The sequence below is a fragment of the Apiospora kogelbergensis genome (assembly GCF_038363985.1).
Source record: "Apiospora kogelbergensis strain CBS 113332 chromosome Unknown utg000002l_segment0_segment0, whole genome shotgun sequence".
Taxonomy (NCBI): domain Eukaryota; kingdom Fungi; phylum Ascomycota; class Sordariomycetes; order Amphisphaeriales; family Apiosporaceae; genus Apiospora; species Apiospora kogelbergensis.
The window spans coordinates 2755023-2774193 of NW_027117419.1; the positions used below are offsets into that span (position 1 = coordinate 2755023).

The window sequence follows — 19171 nt, forward strand, 5'->3', positions numbered from 1 at the left end:
CTGGTCAAGGAGATGGATTCTATGGCTCTGTCCATTTTGATACATATTGGGGTCCTCTTCTACAGATTGTCTAGTAAAGCAAATGCATTTGGGCAGGTGATGGCCAATACTGCCTTGAAACTGGTGAGTAAGCTTTCGGGGATACTGGAGTCAACACCAATCTACCAGATCCCGGACGGACGTCGTGGCATCATCTGGTGTCAGCAACAGGTTGGGCTATTACCGACCTCAGATGTTGGAAGACTAGTGATACCGGGTACGGTATCCGATGACCAACGAAAGACTGCACTGGGGTGATTAATGAACCCCGTATAGCTCCTGGTTGATCTTTAGCCGGTTTGGCAATAGGGGTCGGCCCTTATGAGGGTTCGACACCATAACGAGGGAGTTAATCAGACATTCAAGAGATTATTTCTCCATATTACGAATTTGATAAAATAAAGCTCTGGATCGTCTAGGGCCATTTCGTACCCCTACCCCTATATTTTATAGTAGTGTCTAAGAAGATTGAGCTTCACTATACTGACTTGCCAGATTTGTCTCGACTTAGCCTCAATAAACGTATAAGAAAGAGCAACACAAGAATGCGAGCTTCTAAAGGTAATTTGTTTGTTCCATGTAGCGTAGTTGAGCGGGATACACCCAGGGGTGAAGGGAATGTCAAGGCCTCTCGTGTCATAGCAATAGGTAGATACTATGTTGGGGCAGTACTATGTGATGACAATGATGCAGCACATTTTGCATCGAAATTTACTCATTCCCAGATGTGAGTCCATATTTATCAGGTTCTCGTCCATCTACAAGCTATATCGAAACCCTTTGTTATCCAACTCCGTGGCGTCCTGCATCCCAAGCTCAATCGCGCGTTTTTCTTCACTCCCAGGCAATTGCCCTACTTCTAAGGCTTTTCTGTCTCGTTGTTTGTTGATGGCCCACATGTAAATGTATAGGATCGCAACCATGATCGTTTTGATCGAGTATCCGGTCAGAACGCTTGATGCGACACGGAGCGAGGTCAGTCATGGAACTAGGAAAGGCTCAGCCGCGTCTCGCCTATTCACTTACGCAATGTATGCAGAGGTATATAAAGGGGCTTCCTTCTCGATGAAAGTCTGCGGGCCAATGATGTTTCCCACACAGTATCCGACAAAAACGAAGGCGCCCGTCAGCTGCTTCTTGGTGTAGCCTGCGACGTTGCTGCTGACCATGGTGAGACTGAGACTAAAGCCTACGGACTGCAGTGAACACAGCCAGAGGGCCACAAGCCTGCCCCATTTGTTATGAGTCCCATCTGGTCCTGGATCAAGTCCGACCAGAACGGCCCCTTGGCGTACAACCCGCATTAGATGTCGGGATTCCCCTCAGGACAAGGGTATATGAGTCTTACCGCAGATGACGCAGGCCAGGTTGCCTGTAAACATCATGGCGCAACGCATGTTCGGCCAGCGAGAAGAAACCCAACCTCCTAGCATGAGTGAGATCACTTGAACGACACTGCCAGGAATCTGCATATACTGAGTTTCCAACGCGTCAAATCCGAAGGTCTCCAGAATAATGGATTGAAACTGTCGTACGGTTAGCACGAATCCGCACTTAAGTTCTCTCCCGATGACAAAGTAAGTGTATGACACACGCTGGATTGTGACGCGTTCGGGATCTGGGCGGCGATTGCCATGACGAAGAGGATCCAGGTCTTTGGGTCCCGGAAACACTGCCACATTTGGTACATCTTGAAGTGGTGATTTTTGACCCCCTGGCGATTGGCCGCGACCCGCTCGACGGCGATAGCCTCTTCCGACCCCGTAAGGAAGCGGGCGCGCGACGGCAGGTCGGGCATGAGGGCCAGGAATACAACGCCCCATGCCAGGCTGACAGCGCCGAATATCAGAAAGATATACATCCACTGGCCGGGTAGGGCGCCCGAGGTTATGTGACCGATAGCGTAGCCTAGCAGGCCCCCGAAGATGCCCGCCACGCCGTTCATGCTGTAGTACGTCACGAGTCTCAACGGCTGCTCAGCGCCTCGGTACCACATGGACATGACAAGGACAAAGCCTGGGTTGACGACGGCCTCGAAGACGCCGAGCAAAAATCGGTTCGCGGCGATACCGGCGAAGTTGGTACATGCTGGAGTCGTGATCAGGAGAACACCCCAAACTGCCACGACGCATCAGCACACCCAAGTGTAGGTGAAAATCCTCGAGATACCAAGGAGAACTAGATCAAAGCGCCCACCAATTATTGTTGAGCCAATGAATTTCGCCGTAGGGAGGCGCTGAAGAAGATAGCCTGCAGGGTACTGGGCGAAGAGATAGCCTTCAAGAAGCAAAAATCAGTCAGTTAATAGGGTTGCAAAGTGCTGGCGACAGCTGAGTAGAGCAAACCAAAGTAGAAGATGGAGGACAGCCAAGCATAGTCTTGGTTTTGGAGATTGGCCCCTTTCTTCAGGCCGAACACGACGGCGAAGTTGATGCTGGACTTGTCGAGGTACTGGAGCATGTAGGTGCCCATCAGCAAGGGCAAAATATGCCAGTCGATCTTTCGCAAAACCCGACGTGCTTCCCGAGCATCGATTTCCTGTACCCCTGCTTGTCTCTGATACAGCTCGTAGGTCTCATCCAAGTCTTTGGACAAAGCCCGACGTGTGAGTTCGGGGAGCTTGGCCCTATCGCCGACATCAGCGGCCGGCAGTGCAGATTGAGGGGAACTCTTCTCTCCCATGGTTGGCATAGACTTTCACTCGATTGATGCCCTTTGGATTCGAGCTCAACTTTACAATATCAGGATTAAGCAGCCAAGGAGAACGATAGGAGTCTTGACAAGATTGAATCTGGATATGGTATATACTGGAACTACCGCAGGCACGTTTTGCTGAGCGCCGATGAGGTGATCGAGACACAACCAATAGCCAGCCATCTGCATCGATATCTGGAGGGTGAGAGCTTCCCGATGCAGCCGGTATTTTCATCGCTATCAGCGTTGAGGTGCGGGGCAGCCCAAGAGAGTGTTACTGTGATTCAGACACTCGGAGATGGTGACTTGGTGAGAATCGACTGATTGGCCCGGGTGGGACTGAGGGCAGCTTAACCCGACTTGGTATGCGCAAACGTTGGCTTGGTTCGCATTCCACTTTTGCGGTGCCTGGCCGAGGGATCTTATCGCATCTTGCGTCTTTTACTAGTTGATCGATCTCGTGGAAAATCTCTATTGTTTCAACGCCAATAGCCGGTGGCTTTCCTATTTAACCGGCCGCTAGAGATGGCGGGTTAAATGCCAGTTAGTATATATCTCACATCCATTACCCATTACCTCCCCCCTTGACCAGCACCACCCCGCAAAACCCCACCAGTAGAGGGAATGAGTCGCCGCAACGTCATGAACCACACGATTGGCGCGCCAGTTAGGATAAACAATCGTTTCGTCCAGTAACCGCAACATGCCGTCGTCGGAGCAGTTCACTGTGATTTAATCCCGAGCCTTCTCAGCTCCGTCTCTTCCTTCTTCTCTTCACTTCTCTTCACTCTTCATTCTTCCAGCTACTCTCGCCCATCTACATGCTCAGCTCGATTCGCAAACTAGCAACTACAGCAACCAAGATGGCAGCAGTTCCCTCAGTCAAGCTGGCCTCCGGCCATGTAAGTACACCTCACCACTGGTGCTGGGAAGTTGTTCCATCCCACTGCGTTTGCTCCGTTTTGAGTGCTCACAAATGGCGCAATTAGAAAATGCCGCTCGTGGGCTTCGGTCTCTGGAAGGTTCCCCGCGAGTCTTGCGCCGACACAGTCTACGATGCCATCAAGTGCGGATACCGCCACTTCGATGGTGCTTGGGACTACACCAACAGTGCCGAGGCCGGTCAGGGTGTCCAGAGGGCCATCAAGGACGGTCTCGTGAAGCGAGAAGACCTCTTCATCACCTCGAAGCTGTGGTGCAACTACAAGAAGGTGAGCTTCTTCCTCTGCTTTCTCTCTGAGTCTATCTGCCTGTTGCTTGCTTAGTATTTGCTAACCCCGCCCTTCTCGGCCAATAACAGAGAGAGAATGCGCTGCAGATGGCCAAGCTAGAAAACGAGGCCTGGGGATTGGGCTACCTCGACTTGTTCCTGATCCACTTCCCCATCTCGCTGAAGTTCATCCCCTTCGAGGAGATGCGGTGGCCCTGCTTCTGGACGGACAAGGAGCAGACCAAGGTTACCCCGCTGGACCCCGTTCCCGTGAGCGAGACGTGGGGTGCCCTGGAGGAGCTGGTCCACAACGGTACGGTCAAGTCGATTGGTGTCTCCAACTTCAGCGCCCAGCTCATCTACGACCTGCTGTCTTACGCCAAAATCCCTCCCTCTGTCCTGCAGATCGAGCACCACCCCTACCTCACCCAGCCCGACTTGGTCAAGCTGGCGCAGGACAACAACATCCAGGTCACCGGCTACTCCACCTTCGGCCCTCTCTCCTTCCTGGAGATGGACCACCCGAAGGCCTTGAGCGCCAAGCCGCTCTTCGAGACGGACGTGGTCAAGAGCATTGCCGAGAAACACGGCAAGACTCCTGGCCAGGTCCTCCTGCGATGGTGCACCCAGCGAAACGTTATCGTCATCCCCAAGTCGAACAACGTGGACCGTTTGAAGCAGAACTTGGACTGCTGCTCGTTCGACCTCACCGAGGACGAGATCAACCAGATCTCCGGCCTCAACATTGACTTGAGATTCAACAACCCGGCGACTCTGCAAACGCCGATCCGCATCTTCGCATGATCGAACGCAGTGAATGGTTTGCTTAAGGGTCACGGGTCAAGAGTAGCGTGAGAGTCGGACAGGAATACCAGGGGCGTCTTAGTGGCGGCCCATCTACACTTGTAGAAATAGACTTATTCAAGAGAATGATTGCCACCATGGCATGTGGGGATTGCTACGTGTGAGAAAGGAGGAGAGTGATGACATCGTGTCCTGCCGTAATAATGAGAAACCAGTACGTGAGGATTATTGATTGCAATTGAGCGAGCTATGAGTCGATGGCCGAACAGCTTGGGGAACCCCTCCCTAATTTTTCAGCTCCCTAACCCCCTAAGCCACGGGGGGCGCACCGCCACTAATTTACATGGCATCCCACTTCGCGTCCAGTCGCGTCTCCCAGGACGAGCTTCATCCTCGCAGCGAACCCCGAAGCGCCCCCAAGATTCGAAAAGCGTCGATTGAACAGCATGGCTCTTCCTTTACCACAAGGCCTCGTGCCCACCGAGGTCGCCTTTCTCTGCGAAATGGAAATGGTCACCATCGTGCCGCGACAAAGGCTCGAGTCAATCCCACTGCTGAGTGTACGATCCTGATCCCCCTACCGTTTTACCCCACCATCCACCGTGTCATGGGATTCGCAAACTAAGAACGGGATCACACCACGGCAGGGCGACACACCCGCACTGCGCCCCCCGCACCGCGCGCAGATGCCGCTCTGGCTGGCCCTGCTTCTGAAAAAGCAGCGCCGCGCCAATATCGTCCCGCCGGCCTGGCTGCACCCGGCCTCGCTCGCCGACATCATCCACCATGAGACCAACGTCGACCCGCAGGCCTTCTCGCCACCGCCGCCGCCTCCAACCCGCGCCGACGGTAGGACAGGACGGGCGAAACCCCTGCAAGAGAACATTCGAAGGACCCGCGAACAGCCCAAGCCCGGCGAGGATCCCCGCCTCGCACCTCCCTTCTTACCCTCGTGCACCGCCGAGTCGCCCGCCGGCTACCTGCCCTACCACTGGCTCGAGCTCGCCGAGACCTTGCTGGCGCACGCGGCCGACGACGTGCCTGCGGCTTCCGAGGTACGCGCTCTGCTTCGCGATCTGCAAGAGGTCCGTGCCGCCAAGATGCGTGGTAGTACGGCCTCACTCGAGGGCGGCGGCGGCGTCGTCGTGCTCAGGGGCGTGGGTGCTATGGAACTTGCCGAGAGCCGCGCTTTCGTCTTGGGTGTCGTCGACGGTGTACGTAAGCTCGGAGCTAGCGCGGAGACGACGAGACGCGATGAAGAAGCGAATGGCGGTGGCGGCTACGGCGGTAGAAATGCAGGAGGAGGCTTTGAGGATAGCGACGACGAGATGGACTTTGATTAAACGCATGAAAGGAGGAGAAGAGAGAGAGGAAACTTTGTTAGGGGGAGGTGGATTCAATGACTCTTACGAGAAATGAACGCGAACATGATATGACCCGAGGTCGACCGATGGCTTCGTGAACGACGGCGGTCTTGAGATTCTCACGTCCGAGACGGCACGTTTCCCGCCAGCATTTAAATGTCGACATAAAATGCAAACGCAACATGACAACGGCCGTCTGCTCCCTGGCTATACGGGAATGGTACTTGATGGAAGAAGTCCAGAAATATGTCCCGATTCAGGTGACGAGCACGCGACTATGCAACAGGAATCTGCAGGATAAAATGAACCAAGACGAAGATAAAATGAAACAGAATCAGTATTACTACAAGTATATTACACCGAGACCGTTGTTTGGCTTGGTCGACACTGGCAACCTAGAAACCTCGTTAAACAGCAAAACGGGCAGAAGAACGAACCACCCATAGGAAAAATGAAGCTACTCACCAATCTTCGTTCGGGATCTTGCAATTCGAGTAGTGACAAGGCCTCAGCAAATACCCCAAATCGACGAACCAGTCCACGAATCGTTTCTCCCACTGGCTCGCGTCAAAGAACTCGAAGAGCCTCTCATTAACGTGTTTCCCGAGGGCGTCTCGGACGGTACGCACGACGGCAACCTGCATGAGGTTCAGCCCCGGATCCAGCTCCATCCTCTGGAGAAGCGAAAGCGTCTGGTCCGGGTTCGGAGCACGGAAGGGAAGCGAGACCCACCACCACAGACTTCCCAGCCACAGCGCCCCGTACACGGCCCAGATGGAGAAGATGGCGACGGCGATCCAGCACACGCGGGGCCCAGAGACGCGCTCACGAATTGCGCGCGCCGCGGGGGCCACGACGTAGGTCTGGAGCGCCCAGCCGCCGGCCACGAGGGCGGCGGCGACGACGGTGTAGACGACGGCCCACACGAACGGCCAGCCTAGCCACATGACGACGGCGAAGACGGCGCGCGTGGCCCAGGCGGCTGCCACGGCGACGGCGGTCCAGTACGCCACTGGGCAGAGCTCGCGCCCGAGCCAGCGCGCCGTCGGCAGGGCGACGTAGTCCCGCAACCCCCGGAAGAGGGGAGTGGCGGCGGCCGACGCCAGGTGCAGGATATAGTGGAAGGGAAGCGGTGCCGCTTGCCACACTAGGACATGGGCGAGCCACGGGACCAGGTACAGGAGCTGCGCGCTCGTCTCTAGGACGGGCAGTGCCCGGCGCCAGTAGCACAAAAGGAGCAGTAGGACGCCGGCCAGGAGCAGGTAGTTGGAGGTCGGGCTGCCCGTGTCCAGGGAGGAGAACCATGGCGATGATGACAGCTGATTAGGCCCGATTCCGATGCCTCCCTTATGCCAGACGGACCCGCCGCCCCAGGAGACTTCGGTAAGGGGGGCGCAAGTGTATCCTTTTGGGTTGGGAGGGGCCGTCGGATGAATCGTGACGATTGGAGCCCTTCTGCTTCTTCTTCCTTTCTTTCTCCTTCTCCTCCCTCCTCGTCTCCTCTTCCTCCCTTTTTCTTCCCTCTCCGCCTTCCTCCAAGGAGTTTTCGGCACGGAGTTGGTCCCAGTGTATCTTCTCACGTTCGAGGTGGCGCTCGTAATAATTATAAAAGTCGGCATCCTCTTGCCTCTGTTTTCCCTCATTCTCATCCTCACCAACGTCCTCCTCTCCCCGGTGGTCAATTACGGCTGGAGGTATTGGCTTTGGCTTTGGCTGGTGACCGTCCTCCACCTCGCCCCGAAACTCGGCATCGTAGAGGTCTCCGTATATCGTCCGAGCCTTTTTATCCAAGTACAAGGCGATTTCATCCTTCGGATCTTTCTGCAGGCGATCCCGGTATTTTTTATAGAAGCTCTTCATCTGTCCCCACGAATCTTCCAGCTCTTGGCGCTTGTTGCGTTCTGTTTGGACAACATGCTTATCCAGGTCCATGTTCAACTTGCTATGAGACTTCTGCGTATGCAATATCTCTATAGCCAATTCGAGAGCAAATACAGCACGTAGTCGACAAAAATACAAGTTTGAATAAGTGGGTGAGACGAGTGATGCTTAGGACCAAAGGAAGATATTGCATATTTTCCCAAAAAAAAAAACCCAAAAAAACGTCGAAGTCTCATAACAATGAAACAAATTGCCATAGTCTTGTCTGTGAACGAATTATTTCCTGGGCGCTCCCCTAAAGTTCAATGTCCTTGTAAACCGTCTTTTGACATGGTTCTATCTACAGGAGTTGCGGCCACCGTAGCTGCGAGAATGGGCTGCGCTCATTGAGCAGACTTGAGTCCTGAGTGAAAGCGACGCATCATTCTTTGTCTTCCGGAAAAGGACTGGTACAGCAAACCCTAATGTGTTTGTTCGATGCAATACCGCCAGATGAGTAGATACAATACATTACATACAGAAACATAGCTAAGGCGCGATCTAAGCAATTCTAAAGTACAGTGCAGGTAGACTACATAACCCCAGCCCCTGAGTCTTTATACAGTACAGTTGCAGTGTTTATTAACCCCTTGACTATAAGAAGCCGTTCCTATCCCCTTCGTCGTTGGAACATTTATGGTCACCAGATCATAGCTTCTTAGTCTTGATCTGCTTGATACCGTCCACAGCCGTGTCGACGACCTGGAAACCATCAGCATTGCCAGCACCACTCGCTGCGCGGTCGTAAGCGGAATCGCTCCTGGTGGTCTTGTTAGTTCTACACAAAACGGACTGGTCTGGCGTGGGAAGCAAACATACCGATCCATCAAAACATCCAAGTCCTCGTCGCTAAAGATGCGGTCGTTGCCAGAATGCTTATAAACCTCGCCCTCCTTGAGCAACAGAGCCCGCAGCGTCTCCTTGTCCAATAGCTCGTTATGATCAAGCTTCTGACCCATAGTCTTGAAGCCGCCCTTGAGAATCACAAGCTTCTCCAGTCTTCGCTTCGCATCGGCGCTCATGAGCAGCTCCTCTTCGACGGTGCCTTTCGTGGCCAGCCTGTAGACGACCACGGGCCGGGTTTGGCCGATACGGTGACATCTGTCTTGGGCTTGCAAGTCCTGCTGAGGATTCCAGTCACTACGCAATTAGTGTTAGTAAGTTTCCACCATTAAAGGGCTTCGATAGCATTTACCTGTCAAATAGAATGACGGTATCTGCGCTTGCGAGGTTGATGCCTTGCCCACCAGCTCTAGTTGATAGTAGGAATATTTTGAAGTCGGGATCCTCGTTGAAGTGTTGAATCTGCTCCCGGCGGTCTTCCTGTGCTACGCCACCGTCGATACGGCAGACGTTCCACTTCCGCAGATCACTGCAGTAATCATGTAATATGTCCAGTTGCGTCTTGAATTGAGAGAAGATCAGGACCTTATGTCCGCGCTTGAAGAGTTCGGGGAGCATTCGATCCAGCAGAAGCATCTTACCCGAAGAGGTAACAATGCTCTCATCGACGGGTGTGTTCTCGTCGAAAGCCCATGGGTTGTAAAAGTTATGCGGGCTATTGCACACAAGCCGTAGCTGCATCAGGGGGTTGCCGAGCCTTTTCTCGGCGATTTGCATTTCTGAACAGGTAAGTATTTGGATGCGGACAAGCGTCACAGGAAGCGAACTTACTGGCAAGGTCCAACGTAGCAGCTCTCGCGGCTTCCTCCTCGTCTATCGGGAATTCTTCATCGTTCAGGTCAGCAGCTGCCATCTCGGCTGCCAGCTTTGCTTCGAACGCTTCGTCGTCTAGATCGTCATCATCAGAATCATCTGGCACCTTGTAAGACTGAGCGTTTTTGCGAGGACGTCCTCTGCTTCGACCGGTTACGCTCGAGGCGGGAGTTGATTGTCTGCTAGACCTGGTACTTTTGGCTTGGGGCGTCTCCTTCGTTGGTGCTGCTTTCCGCTTTGCTGATGTCCTCAAGGGAGTGGCTGTGCCCGATTCTTCTGCTTTGGCTTGAGAACGTGTCCCATTCTTCTTTCCCATCATCATAGAGAAGGCGTTACTAGGCGACCCTCCGGATTCTGATGGGCGAGTACTACCGGCGCGTGAGGATTGGCGACTCGATCGAGTAGAGGCGGATGGGGTTCCTGTCACACTTGACGCCAGACCCTCGAAAACCTTATTCTCCAAGTAGGTCCTTGTGTCGGTATCTCGATCGCTAATGACATTGTACAAGTCCGTCTGCTCCTTCGTCATTGGTGCATACAGCACGTACTCCCTTTTCTTCGGCAAATAACTCGCAACGTCTGCTTTGATCCTTCTCAGCAAAAGAGGCTGCAAAACGTTGTGGATCTTCTTCACCAAGTCTTGATTGTTCTTGTCCCCGATGAACTGCTCCGTACCCTCTTCATTCTGAAGGTCGCTAAAGTCAAACCAATCCTCGAAAGCCTCCCAGTCCAGAAAGGTCTGGGGCATGAGGAAGTGAAGGAGTGACCAGAGCTCTTTGAGATTGTTCTGGAGAGGGGTACCGGTGATAAGGAGTCGGGTCGCCGATTTAAACTGCTGCAACTCCCTGAATAGTTTGGAATCCGCGTTCTTCATCCTATGTCCCTCATCCTGTTGCTTTGATTAGCATTGGCCAAGGATCGTCGCAATATGGTTGTGGATTTCTTACCACGACAATGAACGCCCAGTCGATCTTGGATAGGGCCGCTCTATCTTTCAAGATCATCTCATAGCTGGTACAGACAACCGGAAACTTTGCAGTGGGCTTGCCCTTAGCATAGTGCTTCCAAATCTGATTTTTGAAGATTGCTTGGCGGTCCTCTGGCTTGCCATGATACATGACGAATGGAATGGAAGGCGTCCACTTTTCGAACTCATTCTGCCAATTTGATAAGGTACTCAAAGGTGCAATGATGAGATGCGGTCCGAAGTAATTCTCCTGTTCTCGAAGATAAGCGACAAGAGAGATCGTTTGAATGGTTTTACCTGTAAACCATCCATATTAGAGAATGCATGGAGGGGTAGAGAGAGTACAGCACCAACCAAGACCCATCTCGTCCGCCAGAATGCCACTGAGACCCTGCAGACATATCTCATACATCCAGGTCAGTCCTTCAAGTTGATAGTCACGCATGGTGCCGTTAATCATGATCTTGGGCTGTTGTTTGAGCTCCACGTTCGCATCGGCAAGGGCCTTATTGTCAAAGTCGCGCCCAACACGGCCAAGAGCCCTAGTCTTGGCTGTCAAGATATCGCTGAAGATCTTGCTCTTGCGCAGGAGCTCGTCAAGTTCCTTGGCGCGAGCAGCTCGTTCCTGGGGTGATATCTGCGACTTCTTGCGCTTGTTGCGAATCTGGGCCAGCCTTTTCGCTTCGGCTCGAGTGTTCTCAGCTCGAGCCTTCTTCTCTTCGGTGAGCATATGCTCATCGCCGAAGCTAAGTTTGGCAGCCATTGTCGAGGGGGGTTGCGGCTTCCAACGAATGGCAGTGATGGAAATGCACTTTTCGGGAGATTCGGAGATGGTACAAGCAACAAAATTCGAATACAGCTGTCAATTCATGCCTAGTATGTTATATATAGGAAAGGCCATGCACATTGCCGAGTGCAGACAAAGAGGGTATTCGGCGTGCAAATTCCAGGCCCCAGGGTACCTCGTCAATTCGAGTCCTTTGTTAAAGTGATGATGCCATAGCTTTGGGTTAGCGCGTCGCGTCTTCCACGCGAAATTGCACGCCAGCACGTGCTAAGTGCTTTTTCTCCAGGCAACCATTGACACACTCGAGTAGAGACACCAGCCACTTCTCGGCCCACTCAGCATTCCCACCACCGCCACATTATTAGATTACTGACGCGATCGGCTCCGCACAGCCTCAACGTCTCTCGAGGCGTCCTGTTTCCGGAACTATTTAAACGGCGCAACTTCAACTCATCCATCACCATTTCACTTGCTCGCCTCGGCTGTTGCCACTGACAATATTCTGGTTGCCGCCGCTAGTATTAATCTACACATCTTCTGATCGTTGGCCGTCTTTCTAGTTAACACATCTTCTAACTACCACCGGTCATTGCCAATAACGCATTTTCTGATTACCGAAGATGGCTACGGACAAGCAGAGCTTCTACGAGCTCTACCGTCAAAGCAGGTACGAAGCACACGCGAATCAAAAGTTTCTGTGCTGCTAGGGCCCTTGAAAGGCTAACCTAAGATGCCGCCATGTCATAGTGTCGGTGCTGCTCTGACGGACGCTCTCGATGACCTTATTATGGAAACTCGCATCGACCCTCAGCTTGCGATGAAGATTCTGGCAAACTTTGACCGTGCCATTGCCGAGGTCCTGCAGAACCAAGTCCGCGCGCGGCTCAGCTTCAAGGTACTTTCGCCTTCTACATGGACATATCTGTTCCTCGCACCCTCCCCAATTTCAATTGCCCCTAGCATACCTGTCCATTGCATGAATACCTGATGGTTAACGGCAATATCTTGAATCTCCAGGGAAGCCTCGACACGTACAGATTCTGCGATGAAGTCTGGACCTTCCAGCTCAAGAACGTCACCTTTAAGATGGACAGCGGCGGCCAAGTCGTCTCGGCAGACAAGGTCAAGATTGTTTCGTGCACAGCGAAGCCCACAGGCACCTAGTCGGTGCCGGGTACAGAAAGATCGCCGAAATCGACGCGACGACCAAAGAGACGAATTGGAGGAACCAAGACTGAAGTACTAGTCAAGGAAGAGGATGAGACCAGCATGGAACGGCGTTATTGGGAATGAGTGTATATGATTTGGGTTTCTTTACTTTTTTGCGACTGGGGACAACAAGATTGATACCAAGGTTCACGGCTGTGCTTTGGACGGCATCGTGGTAAAGGTGCGGGCTGCTAGATGGTCTACAAGGAGCGTTTCAGGGTATCCAAGCAGCAGTTAGCTTGGCCAGTAGTTGCAATAGATTGCTAATACCGTACATGCGAATGTATTTTGCCAATGCATGTTACGTGCTGCCCAAGTGTGCGCTGTGGTTGTCCCACAACGGCGAAGAGCGTGGAGAAGCACTAGCCTTCCGGTGCCGTTCTCCTGCCTGCGCAGTGCCCCGTGGTTCCGATTGACTTGATTTCTGTTCAGAACCGCCGGTCGAGGTTCGCGATGTACGGCAGCGTCGACTGTGAGGCCGCAGCAGATGCACCTGGAACTCCCAACTGTAAGCATCTTCCGGTCTTGTTCGACTAGAGCTACTGCCGCTCGTGCGACGGAATACTGGCGTCTCTCGTACCCGGATGGGAGCTGGGCGACCTTGCTTTGCCATTGATCAAACGAGACACTCGAGGAGGCACTCGATGGACTTAGATGCAAGTCCCGGGCCTTTTGCGAACCATTTCTGACATCACCGCCAAGCCCTAGAGCGCAACTCGTATACTGCCACCTCGAGATACGGCATACACCCTGGGAATCATGGCGGGGACACACCGTCTTCCAGAATATTGGTATACCTAGCAAACGCGGGCCACCCTTTCCCCTCTGAGAAGGCCCCTGGTCGGCATGGAATTAGCCCTATCCATACTCCACGGCCGACAGGTGTTGCGAGGACTGGACTGCTTTTAAAGATTGTCCACGGAGTAGATATGAGGCCGTGGTCCAGAGACAGTGAGCCGTCTGATTCCGTCATACTAGATACTAGCATCTATATATCTCAAAGCACACGACGATATTTTCGACCGCCGAGACCTGAGTAACCTTTGCTAGCAGGACGTTTCGTATTTTCGGCAACATAGCCATAGACAGTGCTCCGAGAAAGGGGTGTCGCTTTAGAAGTTCTTGATTGGATCGACACGACACGCAGGAGTTTGGGTGGGGGAGGGGCAATTACTTAGCTCGGAAAACGGACAGACAGCTAACAGCAAGCATTACCTATTGTGACGAAATCCAAACCAAGGCCCTAGGTTCTAGGTTAGAGTTGAAACACGACCGTACAATAGGGACAGTCATCTGCTACAACGACCTTGTTCTTCCCAGTCCCATGGTAGGGGTTACGGATTAGCCAACCAAAACAGCCTATCCCAACCACGCGCCAACGCTTGAACGCCATGGCGCCGCGCAAGAAGCCGGCCCGGCAAGAGCCTCGCATCCCTTCGGACGAGCCGACTCAGGTTCCTCCTTCATCAATTTCTGTTCCGGCTACCGCAACTACCGTCAGGCGTCGCCAGGGTCCGAATATTGCTGTGTCGTCGCCCAATCAGAAGATGAGGGATGATGGGGGCGCTGCCGCTGCCCGCTCATCAACCGACGGCAAATCAACATCCGATAGCGTACGGGAATCGCACACCACACCATCTGCCTCGCCATCGTGGGCGACTCGGAATCAATGGATTGTACTCGCTGTCGCCAGTGGTGCTTGCGCGGCCTTCAACGGCGTTTTTGCTAAATTGTATGTCTGGGGGTTCGACTTTATTTCCCTTTTCTCTTGTCACCACCTGCAACGAATTCTCTACCTCGTCGCATGAGTTCTGTGCTAGCTAGGCACATGGCATCGAACCATCGTACCGCAACCAAACGACGAGAAGTGTCGTTGGGCCACGTTCCGGCTTCAACTACGCGGCGTTGTCGTGACTAAGCACTTGAGCCATGTCGCTGTAGTCGTGGATGTCCGATGTGGAACGGCGTGATTCGTCAGACTGCAGCTTTTGTTTCCCAAAATATCATCTGTGGGACAGAAGAAGCTTACATGTTTTACAGAACAACCAATAATCTCACCACCCATATAGCAGAAGCTGTTTCAGGCCTGCTTGGTCTGAATAACATGGAACAGCCTATCGAGTACATAGTTCGGGCTGTAAGTGTACCTAGCAAGCGTTGCGGCATATTGCTTTCTCTACCTGTATCACGCAATACTAACCGTATAATCATCAACCAAAAGGGCTTTTTTGGTCTGAATCTAGCTTTTAACGGCGTCGTAAGTCGTCCCTCAAGTACACGGTGTCTGATTGTTGTTTATTGACATGCGTGCCCCTTTCTGCAGATGTGGACGCTCTTCACCAAAGCCTTGGCGCGCGGCAGCTCAACGACCCAGGTGTCTATCATGAACACGTCGGCCAACTTCGTCATCACGGCGATCCTGGGACTCGCCATCTTCGCCGAGTCCCTGCCACCGCTGTGGTGGCTCGGCGCCGCCCTGCTGGTCGCCGGCAACGTCATTATCGGCCGCAAGGACGAGGGTGCCGGCGAAGACGCTGCTACTGCCTCCACTACTGAAGAGGATTCGATGTCAGAACAACCTTTACTCGGCGAACAGCAACCTCATTACGATAACGGTGTTGCGGAAAATATCGTTGCCGCCGGCATCATGGCTGGTGGCGTCGCGGCAATTGGCGCTGCGGCACAAGTTGATGAGACATCGCCTGGGATCGAGAAGGATGAAGATGATGAGGACGAGGATGTGGCAGTTATTGGAGATTTGGAGTCTCAGGAACTGTAATATTGGGTAGAGGCACATGAACACGCACAAGATTTGGGGGCACTTTTCAGAATATAGTCTTAGACTAGATAGCTTGAAGAGTCGAATACCTCAAATGATTCATATAATATTCAAACCACGCAAGGCGGCCCAGTTTGCGATTGTAATAGTACAAATGGTCGTCGACAAAATATTCAATATCTATCACGACGTTTGAGTGTTAACTCCCTAGCTATAAATCTATACTCTATAAAATACATGCTACCTCGTCTCCAATTCCACGCCCCCTTCGTCATCAATGTCCTCATCGCCATCCATGATACCTCCTCCCCTGCCGCCCCCAGGCGGTCGCAACCCCGGCATCTCGGTACTATTGAGCCGTATGCGACCGCCGCTGGCGCTGTCTAGCTTACCCGAGAACCAGAGCCCGGCCGTCTGGATCCAGGACCACAGCATCTCGTTGCCTCTCTGGACGTCGTGGCTGTGGTGCGGGTTCTCGGCCGCCTCGACCTTGAACTGGTACTTGAGGCAGTCCTTGACGGTCACGAGCCCGGCCAGGCGGCCGTGGTACTCGATGAGGATGGCGCGCGGGCCGATCTTGCGGAACATGTCCATGACCGTCTCGAGCGGGAGGCGCGGATGCACCATGACAGGGGTGGGGTCCACGTAGCGGCTGAAGTCGATGGTCGAGGCCGACGAGGAGATGTTGTAGTCCGTGTTGGACACCGTCACGGTTGGCGTAACGGGGATCGCGCCTGCGACGTTGGAAGGTGAGAAGGAGCATTTCGCCTGCGGGCTGATGGTGATTTGGCGCTCGCGCCGGAGCCGGTCAATAGCATAGCGGAGCTCTGTGCGCCCGATGTAGCCCACCAGTATCCTCGTGTTTACGTCCTCTACTATAGGGAAACCTTGGTACTTGGGCTGCGAGAGCAGGTCTTCGACCGATTGCAGCGTCATGCCTTGAACCGGAATCGTGACGATATCGTTGGTCATGACAGCCTGAACGGGCACTCCGAAATTGTGCTCCTCCTTGTTATCGAGAAAGGGGAAGCCACTAAACCAAATCATGCGATCCGCAATACCCCCTTACCAAAGAGTTCGGACACGGCTTTGGTGACACCGACCACAATCATTGTTGGCAGGATATAGTCAAGTGCGCCCGTGAGCTCAAACATGATAACAACAACGGAGACCGTAATATGCATAATGCCGCTCAGAGCAGCAGCTGCGCCCAAGAAGGCATATGTTCCAGGGGTAATGCAGGGTAGATCGGGTAGACATGAGGCGAAAAAGACGCTTTGGGGGTAGGAATCGTGGAGCGCCTGAACTATTATGCCAATAGTTCGCCCAAAAGAGGCGCCAATGGCCATGGATGGGACGAAAATACCAGCTGGCACCTTGCAGCCGTAAGAAATGATGACCAAAAATATCCGGATAACCGTCGCTAGGAGGAGCGATAATATGTTTCCCCAACGTTTGTCGGTTTCACACAAGCCCTGGTAATCTTCTGCCCCTTCGCACTCCAGGAACAGGATTTCCATACTCTCTGTCATGTCAATGCGCAAGAAGGCATTTGGATAGCAGATAATGGCAGTGCCGGCTGCCAACAGCGTTGCTTCCAGAACGGCGTATTTCGTGAGGTACTTCTTTCGGAAAGCCTGAACTCGCAGATTCCATTTCATGACAAAAGCGCCGTAAAGCCCACCAAAAACGCCAAGAATAATATAGAAGAAGACCTCAAAAAAGTGCCACGATCGATCGTAGTGGACCTGGAACATGACAAGCTGGCCAGTCCGGAACGGGTTCATGGCGGCCAAGACAGCGGTGGCAACCAACGCGCAGAAGTAACTCCTCCACAACGTCTTGAGGGGGAAGTAGTTGGACATCTCCTCCAAAGAGAAGAGGACGCCGCCAATGGGACTTCCAAAGGCAACAGCCACACCCGCAGCCGCGCAGGCACTGAGTATCTCGCGCGTCTTGGACGCATTGCGCTCGTACTTCTCAAAAAGCCTCGAGATGACGTTGCCGGTGCACACAGCGTAGTGTACGCTGGGACCCTCTTTCCCGACCGAAAGACCCGACGCGATGGCAAGAGGGAGCGCGACCGACTTAATAATGAGCGTCCAGAGGCCGAGGAACCCCTTCATGACGAACCCCGCGATGATGCATTTGATCTCCGAAATGCCCGACCCAGCAGCGTAGGGCGCAAACGACTTGACGAGAGTAGCCGACAGGCAGGCGAAGAGCGTTCCGAATATAATGTAGATGACATAGTTGGCGGGCGCGAACCCGGTCCAATGGTGCCAGTCGGCGCAACCGTTGTCTTCGCCCCAGCAACAGAAGTTCTCGTTTAGGTAAAAGCCCGTCGTGCAGTAGCCCGTCTTGATGTCGGATAGCCATTCCGTTATGATGTTCAGGAAGGCCGCGTTGAGGCCAATGGCGGCGCCAATGAGGGTTACGACAATCCATCCCTGGGCCGCATCGTAAGATTCGGCTACTCGGTGTCGCCAGGTCACTTGGCCGTTGTCGAAGAGGCCGGCATTCTTGCGCCGTTTCGCTTTCCGTCGCAGTTGTTCGCGCGAGGCATCCTGTACCCAGTCTGCCGATGGCTTATATTAGTATCGTAGTAGAGGTGCCTCTCGGGCGAGCAGGATGATGGCGCGTACCGATGGTAGTAAAGTCCTGGAGACAGACAAATGCACGTTAGCACATTGCGGAGAAGCTTGGGAGGGGATCGGCGCGTGGGTCCCCAAAGAGACAGCAAATGCGTACCTCATACCGCTTGATCTCCGCGATCTCCTCGTCTATTTGCTGCGATGCGGGGGCATCGTGGCCCTCACCGCGTTCGGCGGTCGAGACGGCAAAGGAAAGGCGACTGGTAAGCGATGAGGGTCGACGGGAGAGTGGAGCAGCGGAAAACGAGGTTGTTCGTGAACTCATCGCATAAGGTGCTGGACCATTGTTGTTGTGCAAAAGGAGAACCTAGCAAGTTGATTCGATAGTCGGTGTGTCGTATCAGTATCAAAGTTGGGAGGTGTTCATTCTCCTACGTAATTCTATCGATTGGTGGATGGATTCCAGGTTGACGTTGGGGATGCGACGCCGTAGCCGTGGTGAATGGTACCTTTCGATGTAAGCCTAGACCAGCTCGCCCGGAGCTTGGCTAGGTAGGCTAGGGTACTGGCTAGGGGTCCCCCTCCAAGCATTGGCCGTGTCTTGCACTTGGCTTGCTTGGCGCCCAAACACTCGGTCTCCTCCGCCAAGCACATGCACTACTGGAAGAGTTTAATGGGTATTGCGTCTCCTGTTACCGCTGCGCGTCTTCATTGCCATTGTCAGTCCAGACTGCACTCGAGACGACGGCGCAGGACAACCCTCCAACGACGGCTGGGCACTCCATTCACCCATTCGGTAAGTATATATTAGCTCGCTATATCTCTCCGGCCCCTGTCTATTCACTGGTCCGTTAGTCCTGGAGAAGATCGCATTGCTGCAGTCAGGAAGTGCTTGCCGTTGACCTCGATTGGCTCCAATCATCAGGGGCAACTGCACTGAAAAAAAGCACTGGAAGAGTCTACTGTACAGAACTAACCCGTCAGCCTTAATAGATACTTGTGCAGCAACCTCAGTTGTCTTATTTCATTTCTACACACAACCACTTGATCTCATCTGACTCTGTCGTATACCAAGACAGCACGCTTGA

General features: G+C 53.4%; 8 protein-coding genes across 8 annotated transcripts; 4 read left to right on the forward strand and 4 right to left on the reverse strand.

The window, feature by feature from the left end:
• Positions 1-797: 797 nt before the first annotated feature.
• PG998_003772 (uncharacterized protein) lies at positions 798-2721 on the reverse strand (the record flags this gene model as incomplete). The annotated part of the gene is made up of 6 exons (XM_066870590.1): positions 798-993; positions 1066-1324; positions 1388-1565; positions 1634-2157; positions 2236-2316; positions 2385-2721. 6 exons carry the CDS (start codon positions 2719-2721, stop codon positions 798-800), a joined length of 1575 nt encoding a protein of 524 aa, XP_066734340.1.
• An 875-nt stretch (positions 2722-3596) lies between these two features.
• PG998_003773 (aldo/keto reductase) lies at positions 3597-4747 on the forward strand (the record flags this gene model as incomplete). Its single annotated transcript, XM_066870591.1, has 3 exons — positions 3597-3635; positions 3723-3944; positions 4034-4747. 3 exons carry the CDS (start codon positions 3597-3599, stop codon positions 4745-4747), a joined length of 975 nt encoding a protein of 324 aa, XP_066734341.1.
• A 446-nt stretch (positions 4748-5193) lies between these two features.
• PG998_003774 (DNA replication complex GINS protein PSF2) lies at positions 5194-6090 on the forward strand (the record flags this gene model as incomplete). Its single annotated transcript, XM_066870592.1, has 2 exons — positions 5194-5307; positions 5395-6090. The coding sequence occupies 2 exons, from the start codon at positions 5194-5196 to the stop codon at positions 6088-6090; spliced, it is 810 nt and encodes a 269-aa protein (XP_066734342.1).
• Positions 6091-6454: 364 nt separating this feature from the next.
• Positions 6455-8043, reverse strand: PG998_003775 (uncharacterized protein; the record flags this gene model as incomplete). The annotated part of the gene is made up of 3 exons (XM_066870593.1): positions 6455-6506; positions 6577-7430; positions 7474-8043. 3 exons carry the CDS (start codon positions 8041-8043, stop codon positions 6455-6457), a joined length of 1476 nt encoding a protein of 491 aa, XP_066734343.1.
• A 636-nt stretch (positions 8044-8679) lies between these two features.
• On the reverse strand, positions 8680-11477 carry PG998_003776 (ISWI chromatin-remodeling complex ATPase ISW2; the record flags this gene model as incomplete). The annotated part of the gene is made up of 6 exons (XM_066870594.1): positions 8680-8791; positions 8851-9171; positions 9227-9653; positions 9706-10636; positions 10695-11011; positions 11069-11477. 6 exons carry the CDS (start codon positions 11475-11477, stop codon positions 8680-8682), a joined length of 2517 nt encoding a protein of 838 aa, XP_066734344.1.
• A 644-nt stretch (positions 11478-12121) lies between these two features.
• PG998_003777 (transcription initiation factor IIA subunit 2) lies at positions 12122-12665 on the forward strand (the record flags this gene model as incomplete). The annotated part of the gene is made up of 3 exons (XM_066870595.1): positions 12122-12168; positions 12249-12396; positions 12519-12665. The coding sequence occupies 3 exons, from the start codon at positions 12122-12124 to the stop codon at positions 12663-12665; spliced, it is 342 nt and encodes a 113-aa protein (XP_066734345.1).
• A 1436-nt stretch (positions 12666-14101) lies between these two features.
• PG998_003778 (uncharacterized protein) lies at positions 14102-15489 on the forward strand (the record flags this gene model as incomplete). The annotated part of the gene is made up of 3 exons (XM_066870596.1): positions 14102-14442; positions 14751-14967; positions 15034-15489. The coding sequence occupies 3 exons, from the start codon at positions 14102-14104 to the stop codon at positions 15487-15489; spliced, it is 1014 nt and encodes a 337-aa protein (XP_066734346.1).
• Positions 15490-15729: 240 nt separating this feature from the next.
• On the reverse strand, positions 15730-18408 carry PG998_003779 (Chloride channel protein; the record flags this gene model as incomplete). The annotated part of the gene is made up of 4 exons (XM_066870597.1): positions 15730-16522; positions 16573-18067; positions 18135-18150; positions 18241-18408. The coding sequence occupies 4 exons, from the start codon at positions 18406-18408 to the stop codon at positions 15730-15732; spliced, it is 2472 nt and encodes an 823-aa protein (XP_066734347.1).
• Positions 18409-19171: the final 763 nt, after the last annotated feature.